Raw genomic sequence first — 16,060 nt, 5'->3', positions numbered from 1 at the left:
TCTGGTCCCATCACTTCATGGGAAATAGATGGGGAAACAGTGTCAGACTTTATTTTGGGGGGCTCCAAAATCACTGCAGATGGTGACTGCAGCCATGAAATTAAAAGACGCTTACTCCTTGGAAGGAAAGTTATGACCAACCTAGATAGCATATTGAAAAGCAGAGACATTACTTTGCCAACAAAGGTCTGTCTAGCCAAGGCTATGGTTTTTCCAGTGGTCATGTATGGATGTGAGAGTTGGACTGTGAAAAAAGCTGAGTGCCAAAGAATTGATGCTTTTGAACTGTGGTGTTGGAGAAGACTCCTGAGAGTCCCTTGGACTGCAAGGAGATCCAACCAGACCATTCTAAAGGAGATCAGCCCTGGGTGTTCTTTGGAAGGAATGATGCTAAAGCTGAAACTCCAGTACTTTGGCCACCTCATGTGAAGAGTTGACTCACTGGAAGAGACTCTGATGCTGGGAGGGATTGGGGGCAGGAGGAGAAGGGGAAGACAGAGGATGAGATGGCTGGATGGCATCACCAACTCGATGGCCATGAGTTTGGGTGAACTCCGGGAGCTGGTGATGGACAGGGAGGCCTGGCGTGCTGCAATTCATGGGGTCGCAAAGAGTTGGACACGACTGAGCGACTGAACTGAACTGAACTGACTGATCCTTGATTACGGAGAAGGCAATGGCAACCCACTCCAGAACTCTTGCCTGGAGAATCTCAGAGATGGTGGAGCCTGGTAGGCTGCCGTCTATGGGGTCGCACAGAGTCGCACATGACTTAAGCAACAGCAGCAGCAGCATCCTTGATTAAACCTACTTTTGGCAAAATACACAAATTATAAGAGAGTGCTGACCAGGGACAGGAGTAGGAACTATGGCCACTTAATTAAATTGATTGATACACATGGTCTCATTAGTAACAATCTGTAAACCAATTAAGTAAATCAGCCATAACTCCACAGCCATCATTAGATTCCTCTGCGCTCCCCACCATCACCATCTGACTCACTTCTGCCTGCTACATCACTCTCAATTCCAGGATCACCATCAAGATTTGTATTTCAAGCCTCTAAATTAAGATTTCTCACAGTGTGGACGATGAACTAACAAGCAGCATCAGAATGAAAGTGCAACAAAGTGCTAGTCGCTCAGTCGTGTCCAACTCTGAGACCCCATGGACTGTTGCCCTCCCGGCTCCTCTGTCCGTGGGATTCTCCAGGCAAGAATACTGGAGTGGGTTGCCATTCCCTTCTCTAGGGGATCTTCCTGACTCAGGAATCAAACCCAGGTCTCCCGCATTGCAGCCAGATTCTTTACCATCTGAGCCACCAGGGAAGATGCCATTAGAATGAACGGGCTCAATTTTTTCAATACAGATTCTTAGGCTCCTTTGTAGAGCTAGTAAATCAAACTTTCTGGACGTGGGGGCTGAGATCTGAACCAGTTGTTAGCTGCTCTTATACTCACTTAAACTGTCTAGAGCTCTCCTACTTCTCAATGGATTATAGAGATGTTTTCTGGAAAAACACACATACACACTACAGAATTCACTTGTAGATGTGTCTCATCTAAGGACAGAGAAAGTTTTTTCTAGTGATTATGAGACATTTTCTTTTTTTAAGCCATGAAGCTGAGAACCGATACAAGAAAACCCACGCTAATCTTTCTTTCAAAAATAAGAATCTAAGCTTATGCTGTGCTCCTAAAATCTACCACTCTGGCTCTGAGCCTGGTCCATTTCACTTCAGTGTTGCCAACTTTAATTTGCTGCTTTCTAAGTCTGCTGATCTTAGATAATTTCAGGAGGGAGAAATATTGCACTATGTTTCAAAACCCATCTTTAGAGGTGATGCTGTGAAGTGAGACAGCAGTTCTCAGAGGAGGGGAGTGAGGCATGCACACCATGGGATGCTGGCAGAGTAAGGCAGTACAGCAACGCTCTTGGTTTTCTACCTAATAAAGTTGGGGGTTCAGTACAGTCTCTTTGGTTACACTGGCTTAATGTCAGTTATTCTTGTGTATGGGACCTTCGGGTTGGTTGTATTGGGGGGATTGGTATTTGAACTGGACGTCATATACTAGTCCTACTGCTGCCAAACACAGATACAAAAGCCAAATACAGAAGAGATACTAACCTTCGGTATATTCCTTGGTCCCATCCAGAGGATCAACCCAGACCACAAGCTAAAAAAGAGAACATGTCCAAATTAAGCATATAAAAATTTTAAAAAGTGGAAATAGCCTGATGGTTCAGTGGTTAGGACTTCTCACTTCCAATGCCATGAGTCCAGGTTTGATTGCTGGTTGGGGAACTAAGATCCTGCTAGCCTCACAGGACAGCCAAAAAAAAAAAACCAGAAATTAAAAAAAAATTGATTTAAATAGATAAACTAAAAACTATCTTTTTCATTTCTGAAATTATGGGAGGCTTAAGCCAACGTCATCAGTTTTGTAATAATCAAAAAAAATAGTAAAAAAAGTATTTTGTAATCAAAGATACACAACACTATAAATCAACTGTTCTTCAATAAAATTTTTTTAAATATAAAATGCTGAACTGGTAAAAGTTTATTGTCACCTAAACAACTACAACACATTGCCATGAACATCCTGAGCTCCAGATCGTGATACAAGGAAAACTTTAAAGTGGCAGCAAAAATGTGTTGTGTGGATACTCCTCATATATAAATGCTGATTTAGAAAAAATAACGACAGTTGGACTATCTTAGGGACACAGCGTATATACGGCCAAGAAAAATGAATTGTTTATAAGACTGAAATAGAATAGACAAGAAATCCTCTCTTCTTAGGACTTTCAATATGATTCAGGATACACAGTCACGAACCACTAGAATTACAACACTTGACATGAATTTATGAGGGCATATTTCTGATGGAAGACATCATGTCTTTTCTTTCCATACTCCGTATCACAGAACAAAGCACGTTACTCATAGTATGTGTTCAACGAATGTGTGTTAAATAAACTAGAATGCGAACATTAAAGAAGTGTGATAGCTATCTGAAGTCACAGATTTAATTTAAACAACTATAAAGAGCAAGGGGCGTAATTTTTACGGCCTTCCAAAAATATAAGGCAGTGATCCATTTCATCACTTTCCAGTTCCAATTACCCATGAAAAGTTTTACTATCAAATCTACTAAATAACAAATTAGATTTTCTTCCTAAAAGTATTATCATTATCATCATTATTATTGGCCATACCATGCAGCTTGTGGTATCTTAGTTCCCCGACCAGGGATTGAACCTGGGCCCCTGCAGTGAAAGCACAGAGCCCCTAACCACTGGACCACCAGGGAATTCCCCCAAATGTATTTTTAGTAACAGTTTTAGAGTGAAGAGGAAATCAACAGAATGAGAAAATGAACTCAAAATCAACAGGTGAGACATCCCGTATGGTTGCCAGACATTTCTATGTTGGCTCTAAAAGATTTCAGGTTCCTGGTTGCCCTGTTTTTTATAACTACCAACTTTTTATTATGATGGCAGATTTTATTTCCTTTACTACAACAAAAACAGAAGATTAACAGAGAGGTAAGTAATAGTATGGGTCATACATCTTCCTCCTTGATAGCACTGTACTGTGATGGGCACGGCTGCTTCAGTATCTCCTCCCACTGACCATCTTCAATCAGCTCTTGATCCACGTCTTCAGGAGGCAGATCCTAAAGCAGGGAATACTGGTGATGACCGAAGCTATTTGCTCTTTACAGAATACCCTCTGTCTCAGTAACAAGTAACGCAGCATCATAAGTTTCACTAGTTCTTTCTGTTTACCATTTCTATTTGGAGCTTTTAAAACTAACGGAATAAAATTGCAAAAACAAATCATATATGGCTCATCAAAGTTGATTACAAAGGGTCCTAACTTCATTATCCTGGAAAAAGATTAAAAACAAAAGAACGTTTAAGTATTACACATTTATCTACACAAGTGGCTCTGATATCAGCTATGTCTTACTCTCAGATATATGAGATGTCAACTCCTTCACCTTCACAGTGTTAGTCTTTGAATAAATAGGCAAGTAAATGTTAACTGAAAAAAAAAAAAAAACCACCAAAAAACCAGGAACAACAAAACTCATTTTATTTCAAAGTTGGAGAATTCTGCTCATCTTATACTTTGTATGCTGAATGTCACAAGCGTAACCACATTGTCTATGGTCAAGAACTGAGACATCTGGTCTAGAAATAGGCCAAAATATTAAAAGCAGACATTGCCTGAAAGTTCAAGGAACATCACAGCTATTTTTACGTTAAAACACAAAAATACAATGCTTGCAATCATAAAAGTAGTGTATGGCAAAGTGACAATTACAAATCCATATGGTGAACAGGGATAAAAAAAAAACATGGTATCCCTGACAAGTCTTACCTCTTCCCCTATAATTGTTAGTTTGGGGAACTTCCGTGCCAATGAAGAACATATGCTCACTTGAACTAATCGGTCAGCCTTGGTCTGCAGGTCTGTTGCACAGGTCTGCAACAAAGAAAGTACATTTTAGCAGAACTAATAGAGTTGTTCTTTGATGTCTCATGTGATTATCTATATCCATTTAAATTGCAGTCTGTTTTAAGACTGATGGAGCTTAACATCATATGAGTCAGCTAATTTCTTGGCTTGGTTTTCCTCATGGGACTTCTAGTGGCTAAAGTTTGGAAACGAACTTTTAAATTATTTAGAACATTTTCTGCCCCAGCTTACAAATTCCTTTTATCAGATCTCTACATTAATCTTTTGCTCAAGCAGGTTGACAGGAAATTTATACATTTTTCAAGGCAGTTAACAGTATTCTGATATGGATTCTTCTATAAATTTCAGTCACGAATCCTAATTCTAGTAATTCAAGAGGTCCTCAGAATGATTATTTCTTATTTCAAAATTCTTGTTTTTAAACTATAAAAAATATGAAAGTGAACAGCAGTAATATTTACTACCTAACTCACCTATGGCATTCAACTCAATCCACATGTCATAAAATCACACTTGTAAAACACAGTGACCACTTTGTTATCTTGTTTTCAGCCAGTTAGGATATGTCACAATTTATACATGCCTGTTTAGGTGGATTTACAGATTATCTTCAACAGGAAGAACTTTGGTAATACTTTGTAATGAGATAAGGAATGACTGTGAAAATCAAATTTTTTTTCTGCAACACTGAAGTTTGCTGCTTATCTCAATGCAAAGAACAATTCTGCTAGAATGCAGGGCTGCAAAGACAGAGAACTTTGTTCTATTTCTTAAAGAACTGTGCCTGGCACATAGTAGGTGCTCTGTAAATAACTGTGGAATGAAACTACGAGAAAGGTCTGTTGAAATTGAAGATTACTCACTTAGCAGTCAAGTTTAGACAGCACTGCTTCAGAGGGAAAGACACAATGACAGTTATTCAACTCTATGAGGAAAGCTATCCCAAAGACTCGCTAGGTAAGACATTTCCTGCTCTTTCTACTGACACAGTGCCAGACCTCACCATTCTGGATATTTTGTGTGACAAATCTGATTTTTTCCTGTCTCTTTTAAAATGAGGTGTCAACAAGTGGATATGAAGTACCAAGAGTATCTGACCAGTAGAGAGGACAGGGACATTATTATCTTTTATCTTTTCTTTCTTTTTAAAAAAAATACGTATTTATTTATTTGGCTGTGCCAAGTCTTAGCCGCAGCATGGAGGATTTTTGATCTTCGTTGCAGCATGTAAATTCTTTTAGCTATGGCAAGCTAACCCTTAGCTGCAGCATATGGGGTCTAGTTCCTCGACCAATGATCAAACCTGCGCCCCCTGCATTCGAAGTGCAGAGTCCTGCCTCTGTATCACCTAGGAAGTCCCTATTATCTCTTTTTCTAACTTGAACACTGTATTGCTATGACTCTTTAGCTATACACTACAAAGTGGCCCATCTAATATAATCACAACAGAAAATCAATTTAAACAAAGTAAGTGAAGCTAAGGGGAAAATATGCAAAGATATGATCCAAAATATTGGCAGTGGTGGCCTGATAGATGATTTTGTACTTTTTGCTAATTTTTTCCACTTTCTATGTTTCATAATAGAGAAAATGATAAGAAAGACAAGATAGCAAGATCAGTAGCCTTCTAAAGTAGCTGTTTTACACTGTTAATCTGTCATTGAGCATGTATGTGATCAACTAAAACCTCTTTTTCAAACAAATTTGAATCAGACTCACTCCTAAGTACTTGAACACAGAATATGGGACTCTATAATTACTCCTATTGTAATATCTTGTTGAATTTGGCCCATCTTTCTCAGAGTTGGCAACTATTTCACATACTTATTCTGTGATCCAATACATTAACTAGCCCTCCCAGCTTCATTTTTATTGACAAATTTGATTAGCATCCTTTTTTTTAGCCTCCTCTTTAACAACACTTTGGGAAATACGCATTCAGTAAATTTTTTATACTGTATTTAAGTTAATGGCTAAAGAGACAAAGACAGTCAAGAGCAGAATCCTCTGATCTGTCACCAATGACCCCTTTCCAGGGTGAAAGTGTATAATGAAAAAGAACTGGAGGGTAACTGACATTGTTCAGAGTTATGAGTACATTAACCAAGGTTCAGGATAAGGGATGGAAGATGTCATTTATGTATTATAAAAAAACTTGAGTACTTTCTGAAAATGGAAAATGAGGTACTATAATATTTTTTTAAAAGTTTGATTCAAAATCAATTTTGACTTCAAGATCAAAATACCCTATATATCTCTTTCCTATACTATTAAGCCCATGAATCTATCAAAAAAAGAAATAAGATTTATTTTACTTGTTCTTGTGATTTTTAGTCTTAATTTTTAAAAGCAGTTATGCTAAAAATCTTATAATTAGTTCACAGGAACTTATTTCTAAGTTTTATTTTTTTTACTTGTATATAAGGTCCTTATTTTTTATATAAGTAGCCTTAAGTAGATGCTTGACTTATCATAAAGGAGTGTTTAAACTACATCTCTATTTCAAACCATTAAAATGTTTATAATATCCTAAATTTTCCCACTTTGGTAAAACTACAATACAATTTTTCTTAAAGATTATGATGAGAAGTCAAATTTGTAATGTGAAATAACAAATCCTGTGGAAGAAATTATGTTTTAAACTAGAATACATACAGGGTGAGACTTCTTTTAAAAATCAACTACCATTCTAAACTATCTTTCTGATAATTTACCCAAGTTTTTAGTTATTATACTGGAAAGAAAAACTTTGCTTTAGGTTTCTTTTCCATGAAGAAAAAAAAAAATCTAAAGCTTGAATATAAGGGATACTTGTTTAAATGCCAGATTTGACCAAATATGTTAAGTTCACTAAGGACAGCATGACTCTGCCTGAAGCAGATTATTTCAGGATATGAAGCTTGGTTCCAGTGCTCTGGACCTGGACAGTGGTCAGAAGACCCAGTCATACAAATAAAAGCTCTGGATGTCGGAAGTCCGGAGCCCTATTCAGAGCAGAAATGGAACCCATTTGAACTAAGGGTCTTGCAGGCTCCATAAGGAAGCCACTGACTACTTCAACTATTAGTATGTCTAGATTGGTACATCCTTTTACCTAAACCTCAAGGAACAATAATGGAGGTGGTATGAAATGAGATGAGACTTTCAGTACCTTCTCAATGATACCCAGGTCTCCTTCGGCGATAACACGCCTGACTATCGTTCCTGCCTTTTGAGCAATAGAATATGCTGAAGCCACCAACCGCATCAACACAGTGGGACTGGATGCCATGATGGGCCCTAAAGGGAAATCAAGAGAAATGTTCTGTTACTTTCAAAACCAGCTGCTGGTTTCATTTACCTGAATTCAATTCAACACGTAGATATTGAGCTCTTCCTTGGGACGGTTTCAATTAACTGTGTAGATTCTCTAATAAACATCTACTGAAAGAGACCTGGGGAAAGGCTCCATTTCAGCATCAGCTCTCCCAATAAATTCAGCAGTATTCTTTTTCTCAGCAGGTGGGAAAAAGAGGTATAGAGGTAACTGGTTTAGGCCTATGAGCATGTGAAATGTTTGATGTATGATGTGTGTAATGTGCAAATGCTGTCCATTAAAAGGTGGTTCAGGGGCTAAAAATATACTTTGTGCCCTGCTGCTGCTGCTGCTGCTGCTTCTGCTAAGTCGCTTCAGTCATGTCCGACTCTGTGCAACCCCATAGACGGCAGCCCACCAGGCTCCTCTGTCCCTGGGATTCTCCAGGCAAGAATACTGGAGTGGGTTGCCATTTACTTCTCCACTAATGAGAGCTAATATTTTGTTGGGCTACTGGTGAGATACTGTAACCTAATGTCTATAAAACAAGTAATGCCAAGAGAGGGATGAATAGCATAAGGGACGTTTGCGTACATGGGAAGTGTATGTATATGTGTGTTTAGTCATATCCAACTCTTTGCGACCCCCTGGACTGTTGCCCATCAGGCTTCTCTGTTCATGAAATTTTCCACGCAAGAATACTGGAGTGGGTTGCCATTTCCTACCAGGAATCTTCTCAACCCAGGAATGGAACTCAAGTCTCTTGCATCTCCTGCATTGACAGGCAGATTCTTTACCACTGTGCCACCTGGGAAGCCCTTATGTGGGACGTATTAATAGTTTAAAAGGGGAGGGGTTGCATGTGATTACATTTAGTTTCTGAAACCCAATGAATATTCCTTTAGACATTAAATAAAATTTCACCCGCTGGTTATTTACTACCATTCTCACCAGGGCCTTCCCTGGTGACTAGAATGGTAAAGAATCTGTCTGCACTGCAGGAGACCTGGGTTCAATCCCTGGGTAGGGAAAATCCCCTGGAGAAGGGAATGGCAATCCACTCCAGTATCCTTGCCTGAAAAATTCCATGGACAGAGGAACTTCGTGGGCTACAGTCCATGGGATCAAAAAGAGTCAGACAGGACTGAGCAACTAAGACTTCACCAGCGGCCAAATAGAACAAATAGCATGGTCATAGGAGTGAAAACCAATCATTTGGGAAAGTGAGGCGTGTCATGTAGCCCCTGGCCCAACAAAAAATATGGAAAAACAGTCTTTAGGATCAAGTATGGGACTTCCCTTGTAGCTCAGTCGGTAAAGAGTCTGCCTGCCTGCAATGCAGGAGATCAGGGTTTGATCCCTGGGTTGGGAAGATCCTCTGGAGAAGGAAATGGCAACCCATTCTAGTATTCTTGCCTGGAGAATCCCATGGACAGAGGAGCCTGACAGGCTACAGTCCATGGGGTGACAAGAGTCGGACACAACTTAGCGACTAAACCACCACCACCAGGATCAAATATATTCCTCTTTGAAAATACAGATTCAAATCCTGCAATCTTACTGACTTTTAAAAATTGAAGTATAGCTGGCTGACAACGTTGTATTAATTTCTGCTGTAGAGCAAAGTGATTCAGTTATACATATACATACACATTCTTCTGTACATTCTTATTGATGGTTTTGATGCTGAAATACACTACTCACGTCCCCTCTAAAGCTGAATCGCTTACTTCCCCATTTGCTGAAAGGGCTGTCCACAGATGGCCTTTAGCTGCCACCTTTCTTAGGGAATTTATCTGAGAAGGGTCATTTTACCTGAAACTGGTCAACAGGCAGACATAAAGGCCACTGCTCATTCCAACTGGGCTGCTGCCCCAATTCCAATGGGCCATTGTAGCTTCCAAATACCCACTGGGTGGGCTGAGCCTTAGCTGGGGCTGCATCACGGCCCAGCTTCCCACCCCCACTGCCTGCCGGCTCATTCCTAGTTCCTTCACGCTTCCCATGAGGAATCCTGACAATACTCCCTAATAAATCTCTTGTGCTCAATCCTTGTACTTTGTCTTGTATTTGAGGCCTAGGGGGAACCAATCTGGGACAAAAACTCTCTCACTTCTGACCAAATCAAGTCACCATGATCTCAATGCAATAAGGGAACACAACACAGAATAGAAAGGACATTATTAACCTCAGTTCAGCAATAGCCATCATTTTCCCACCAATTTCTGACTGCATGTTTAATCTGATGCACTTTTTAACCTCTTGACACCTTTTTTTCTATCATTCACGTTCTGTTCACGGGGACTATGAACATAATTGAGACAATAAACATGTGAAATATTTGAAACCCCTCAGAAGGAAGACAACTGAAACTGATGTAATAAATAGCATACTGGGACCAGTATGGAACTAAGATAAAAATAAAATGGGTTTCTTTGTATCTGAACACATAGAAATTGTCTGGAACTAAGATAAAAACAAAATGGGTTTCTATATATCTGAATCCTATTTATCTTATTACATTATAATCAGGTTAGATTCATTTTCTTGGCATACTGAGCACTAATGTGGAAAAACTCTTTACAATGATAACTATTAATACTTCAGCAATAACTCAGAGAGAAAACAGGAGAAGGATTTAGCAAACACTTCGTTGATCTATCTCTACTCCCTTATATCCATGACCAGCCATGGAACTGATTTTTTCTGTGCTGAAAAAAGTAGTCTTCAGGTAGCTGATCTCTACTCCCCAGGTGTCTTAACCACTGAGGATATTTTAATGTGCTTGTGGGCTCTTTCAGTCCCCATGTTTTATACAATGCCATCTATGAAAGGCGGATCATTTTCCCACACTGTATAGTGTTCTAACTTTTCACAGATATCATTTACCTTTGAACCAGTTCAGTAACCATCCCAGCCTTGGCAAGCTTCATATATGACTAAAACCACTTGCTTTTCTGCTTGCCAAGGCCACAGTATTTTCTTTCTAAAGAACAGCTTTAGGCTTTGTCTTATTACATTCCTCAGAAAATGAATGTGCACCATACTTATGAATCACCCTTTAAAACAAATACCAGTTTTATAAGAATGTAAAAAATCAGGTTTGATGTAAAGCACAGTGATTTATAAAGACATCTTGTAAATCACTTTTAGTTAGCAAAGGAGAGAATATTTCTACTATTTTCTCTGAAGTACTTCTTTGATCCACACTGAACTACTGATAAAATATTAGGCTGTCCCCAAGCCCTAGTAATTCTCTTAAGCATTTTTTAAATAAATGAACAGAGTTTCGGCTCTTTGTGTAAAGAAAACATAGCTAATCATATTATTGCAAAACCTGTAAAAGACCTTCCTATTATAGACAGGATAAGTCCCCTCCCACACCCTAAATGAGAATTACCTGTTGATGGCAAAAGTGAAGGCAAAGCAAGGCCAAAAAGCTCCTTCTGCAAGTTCGTCACTTCCTTACAGCAGTTCAGATTACATCCACTGTACTTCCTTCTCTATCAGTTTTACACCTTCTGGGTCCTAAAACACTGTGTTTTGTGAGCATGTCTCTCTGAAAGCTCACTCAAAAACAGTACAGGGATTAGAGATCCTGATACTGGGAAAGATTGAGAGCAGGAGAAGAAGAGGGCAACAGAGAATGAGATGGCTGGATGGTATCACTGACGCAACAGACGTGAGTTTGAACAAGCTCCAGGAGTTGGTGATGGACAGGGAAGCCTGGCATGGTGCAGTCCATGGGGTCACAAAGAGTCAGACACGACTGAGTGACTGAACAACACAAAAGGGGTTAAAGACACAGGCACCGGAGCCTGTCTCCTGTGTTCAATTCCCGGCTCTGGCGCACATTAGCTTTGTGACCTTGGGAAAGCCACTTAAATTCTCTGTGCCTCAAGCGGTAATATGGAACTAACAGTAATATTGTAACATAGAGTCGTTATAAATATTAAATCAGTCCTGGCACAAGGTAAACACTAAGTAATGCTGGCTAACCATGATTATGATGACTGTTCTCATTACTGACTATCCTGCAGGGACATTAGGGCAGCGTTAAGGGCAAAAAAATCCCTATAGCTTCTGCGACGTTATTTTGACTGAGGATATAAAGTGATAACCAGTATGACGGTGAATCGCACACAGTTCAAGCTCTTTTCCACAACATTCTGGGCTTGAGACTTAGAGCAGGGAAAAAAAAAAAACTGTATGACATTTAAGGCAATCAACCTAACATCTATCACTTAAGAAATCTTTATAGTTGCTAACAGGGCTCATTCAGAAGGACAAAAATAACAGAAATCAAATGATCCATTTCTTCCCAAAGCCTGGGAGTGGCTTCTTGAACTCAATACAAATGTGGTGAACATATGGAGATTAGGAACTGAAAATACATGATGAATTCCCTATCAAAATACTAAGCTTATTTCTCTTTTGGAAACTGACTGTAACAGAGCAAATTCTAAAAAAAAAAAAGCAATGGGCAGAGATACTCTCCTCACCAGTTATCAAAATAGGATATGATATAAAATTATAGTAATTAAAAGTTTAGTCCTGGACAGAATTCGAGACAAATTAATGACATCAAATTCCAGAGTTAGATCCAAATACACTAAAGGTTGTAATTTAAACCACGGAGGAAACTTAATTGTGCAAAACATCGTTTATTGCTAATCTTCTAAAAAAAAAGTTGGAATTTTTTGCACTCTTTATAGCAATGTAAATTCCAGACCAAACCATGATTTTAAGACTAGACAATGAAAACATAGAAGTATAAGAATAAAACATGAGTGAAATGTTTTATAAATTTGGAAAAGGACTTTTAAACATGACTAAAACCAAGAATCCATTGTAGAATAAATTGATAAATCTGACTGCATAAAAATTAAAACGTTTGTATAACCAAAACACGGTAAGCGAACAGATCAGTGACAGAAAGAGAAAAAAATTTGTATTACGTACTAGACAAATGAGCTAATTTTTGTTAAAAGGACTTACATATATCAATATGCAAAAGATGAATAATCCAATAAAATTGGGTAAATGACACCAATAATAGGCAATTCTTAGAAAAATAAAAGTAAAAGCCTTGAATCATGACATGTTCAAGTGTTAGTCACTTAGTCATGTTCAACTCTTTGTGACCCCATGGGCTGTAACCCACCAGTCTCCTCTATCCACAGGATTTCCAGGCAAGAATACTGGAGTGGGTTGCCATTTCTTCCTCCAGGGGGGGATCTTCCCCACTCAGAGATCAAACCCAAGTCTCTTGCACTGCAGGCAGATTCTTTACCATCTGAGCCACCAGGGAACCCTCAACTTCATTAATTATGAAAGAAAGGCAATCTAAACCAATGAGAAAGGATTGTTCATTTGTAAGACAGGCATAGGTAAGAAAATTTGGCCAGTGTTCACTACAGTGTGAGGGAAAATCCTCCTGATCATTATTACCAAGGATATAAAGTGGCGAAACCTCTTTTTTGAAAATCTTATGAGCAGTAAAATATACACACCTTTTAAACTAACATCTACATTTTCAGGGAATCCAAACATATCAAGCAAGTCTACAACCAGAAAAGACAGTAGGAAGAACGTGTGCTAATTTAACGAAATTTAATTTTAGGCGTAAGACAGTCTCTACAAGGTAATGGCAAGCCACTCCAGTACTCTTGCCTAGAAAATCCCATGGATGGAGGAGCCTGGTGGGCTGTATTCCATGGGGTCGCTACGACTCGGTTGCGACTGAGTGACTTCACTTTCAGTTTTCACTTTCACGCAACGGAGAAGGAAACGGCAACCCACTCCAGTGTTCTTGCCTGGAGAATCCCAGGGACGGCGGAGCCTGGTGGGCTGCCGTCTATGGGGTCGCACAGAGTCGGACACGACTGAAGCGACTTAGCAGCAGCAGCAGCAAACTCCGTCCAGGTTTGCCTTGTTATTTCAACAATATACAGCCATAAAAAAACCCAGGGGCATGAAAATAATAGCATGGATAAATAATCAAAATACTGACACTGAAGAATCTAGGTCCGAAGTTGAAGTATCTGGAGAGGCACCCTGACTGACGTAATTTTTACTATTATTATTATTTTTTACATAAAGCCCTTGAATCTCTTCGTATCTGTGCAGAGGACTGGAGTTAAGAGGACGAATAAACTACTCAGATCTGCCTAAGGCCCTTGCGCTGACCCGAAGGGGACAAAATTACTTACGGTGACAAGACTGGGACCAAGTCAGACGAAACACCCTTCAGGGGTAACCAAAAGAGCGTTATCAGGCACCAGGTCCCGGGCAGCGTTCACCCTCCTGGGATAGGTCAACAGTAGATGCAGAGCAAACCTACCTCGGCTACTGAGCATGCGGCTAATTCGGCGCAGGCGCAGAACAGCTACTTGGTCATCCCCGGCTCTGACTCCCCACCTTCAGGAAAACTCCACTTTCGGGTTTTCTTCAAGCTCTACGTAGGTGCCAGTCTCCTGAAGTCAAAACGAAAGGTGTATTAACAATTCAGGAATCATTCTGGCTTGCAATGGCACCCACTCCAGTCCTCTTGCCTGGAAAATCCCATGGACGGAGGAGCCTGGTAGGCTGCAGTCCATGGGGCCGCTAAGAGTCGGACAAGACTGAGCGACTTCACTTTCACTTTTCACTTTCATGCATTGGAGAAGGAAATGGCAACCCACTCCAGTGTTCTCGCCTGGAGAATCCCAGGGACGGGGGAGCCTGGTGGGCTGCTGTCTCTGGGGTCGCACAGAGTCGGACGCGACTGACGCGACTTAGTAGCAGCAGCAGCCCTCCAATCCACTTTGTGCGCACAGTTCATCCTTAAGATACTTGTCGGGTTATTGATACCGCCCTGCGGCGGCGGGCCAGCTGCGTAACCTCCAACACTTGGGCGTCCTGGACACCCCCACCTTTGCTCCCCTAAAGAAAATTTTATGCAGAAGTGTGTTACAAGCGCTTACTTTTTTTTTTTTTTTTAAGCACTTAACCAGATTCATAAAAGTGCCTGTGACTTTCATTTGCCTGATGATAAGTCCTGGAAGATTGTCTTCCTAGTAGAATGTATCATATTAGTTTTTTTTTTTTTTAAGCATCGAAAAAACAACAACAACAACAACCCAACCTAATTACGATTTTTATTGCAATGCTGAAAGTTAAAACAAGCCAAAACAAAAATTGTCTGTGTATTTATTTAGGCTGTATTTCTGGTGCACGGGAGAGCTGACCTGTGGTGAAAACAGCACTGTTTTTTTTTCTTTTTCTTTTCTTCCCAGTATTCAAAAGCATGGCACCATGGTTAGAATATGACAGAATAAAATAATATGGCAGAGTTAATAGCAAAGGTATCAGTTGCAACAATAAAGGTAAATTGTTTAAACTCATCCATTTAAAGACAAATTTTCTGATTCATTAGAAAGCCAAACCCACTCTTTTATCAGAGTAGAATTCAGGGTGAGAAAAATTATCAAAGGAAACAGGGAGTTTGCATTGTTAAAGGTATCCTTCATATTAATAAATATACTTTATTTTTAAACATTTTAAAATTAAATAATCCATGACCACAGTCTCATTGCTCAAACAGAAAAAAACTGAAAGACTCCACAGCCATCTGCTCAGGCCTTTGCTTTTTTCGCCCTAGTTTCATATGCTTTATTTTCTTTTCAGTTTTTTAAATTGAAGGAAGATTCATTAAGTTCTATAGTGCTTTACAATTTTCAAAAATTTCATGCAGAGTTTCTTATAATCCCATAATAACATTTTTCTCTCTGCTGCTATATTGCCCGCCATCACTAGTTTTTCTATATTTATGTCTGCTTTTCTGTTTTATTGACTAGTTTGTTGTATATTTTAGATTCTATATATAAATGATATCACACAATATTTGCCTTTCTCTGACATTTCGCTTAGTATAATGACCCCCAAGTTCATCCTTGTTGCTGCAAATGGCAAAATGTCATTCTTTTTTAAGGCTGAGTAATATTCCATCGTGTGGCAGGAGAAATATCAATAACCTCAGATATGTAGATGACACCATCCTTATGGCAGAAACTGAAGAGGAACCGAAGAGCCTCTTTTTTTTTTTTTTGAAGAGCCTCTTGATGAAAGTGAAAGAGGAGAGTGAAAAAGCTGGCTTAAAACTCAACATTCAAAAAACCAGGATCATGGCCTCCGGTTCCATCACTTCATGGCAAGTAGATGGGGAAACAGCGGAAATAGTGACAGATTTTATTTTCTTGGTCTCCAAAATCACTGCAGATGGTGACTGCAGCCA

General features: G+C 39.4%; 1 protein-coding gene across 2 annotated transcripts in view; it reads right to left on the bottom strand.

Annotated features, from left to right (window-relative positions):
• Positions 1-14,386, bottom strand: part of BPNT1 (3'(2'), 5'-bisphosphate nucleotidase 1) — a 25,568-nt gene extending 11,182 nt beyond the window's left edge. For both annotated transcript variants that reach the window (XM_010853266.1, XM_010853267.1), the window contains exons 1-5: positions 13,998-14,386; positions 7,642-7,769; positions 4,392-4,496; positions 3,574-3,681; positions 2,130-2,178 (exon numbers count right to left, since the gene is read on the bottom strand). In XM_010853266.1, coding sequence (XP_010851568.1) covers positions 2,130-2,178; positions 3,574-3,681; positions 4,392-4,496; positions 7,642-7,761 — 382 coding nt within the window. In that variant the 5' untranslated portion in view covers positions 7,762-7,769; positions 13,998-14,386. The remainder of the gene's footprint in view (positions 1-2,129; positions 2,179-3,573; positions 3,682-4,391; positions 4,497-7,641; positions 7,770-13,997) is intronic.
• Between the last annotated feature and the right edge of the window lie 1,674 nt (positions 14,387-16,060).

Source organism: Bison bison, unplaced genomic scaffold, assembly GCF_000754665.1.
Source record: "Bison bison bison isolate TAMUID 2011002044 unplaced genomic scaffold, Bison_UMD1.0 scf7180017864325, whole genome shotgun sequence".
Taxonomy (NCBI): Eukaryota; Metazoa; Chordata; class Mammalia; order Artiodactyla; family Bovidae; genus Bison; species Bison bison.
This window is presented reverse-complemented; position numbering and strand designations above follow the sequence as displayed.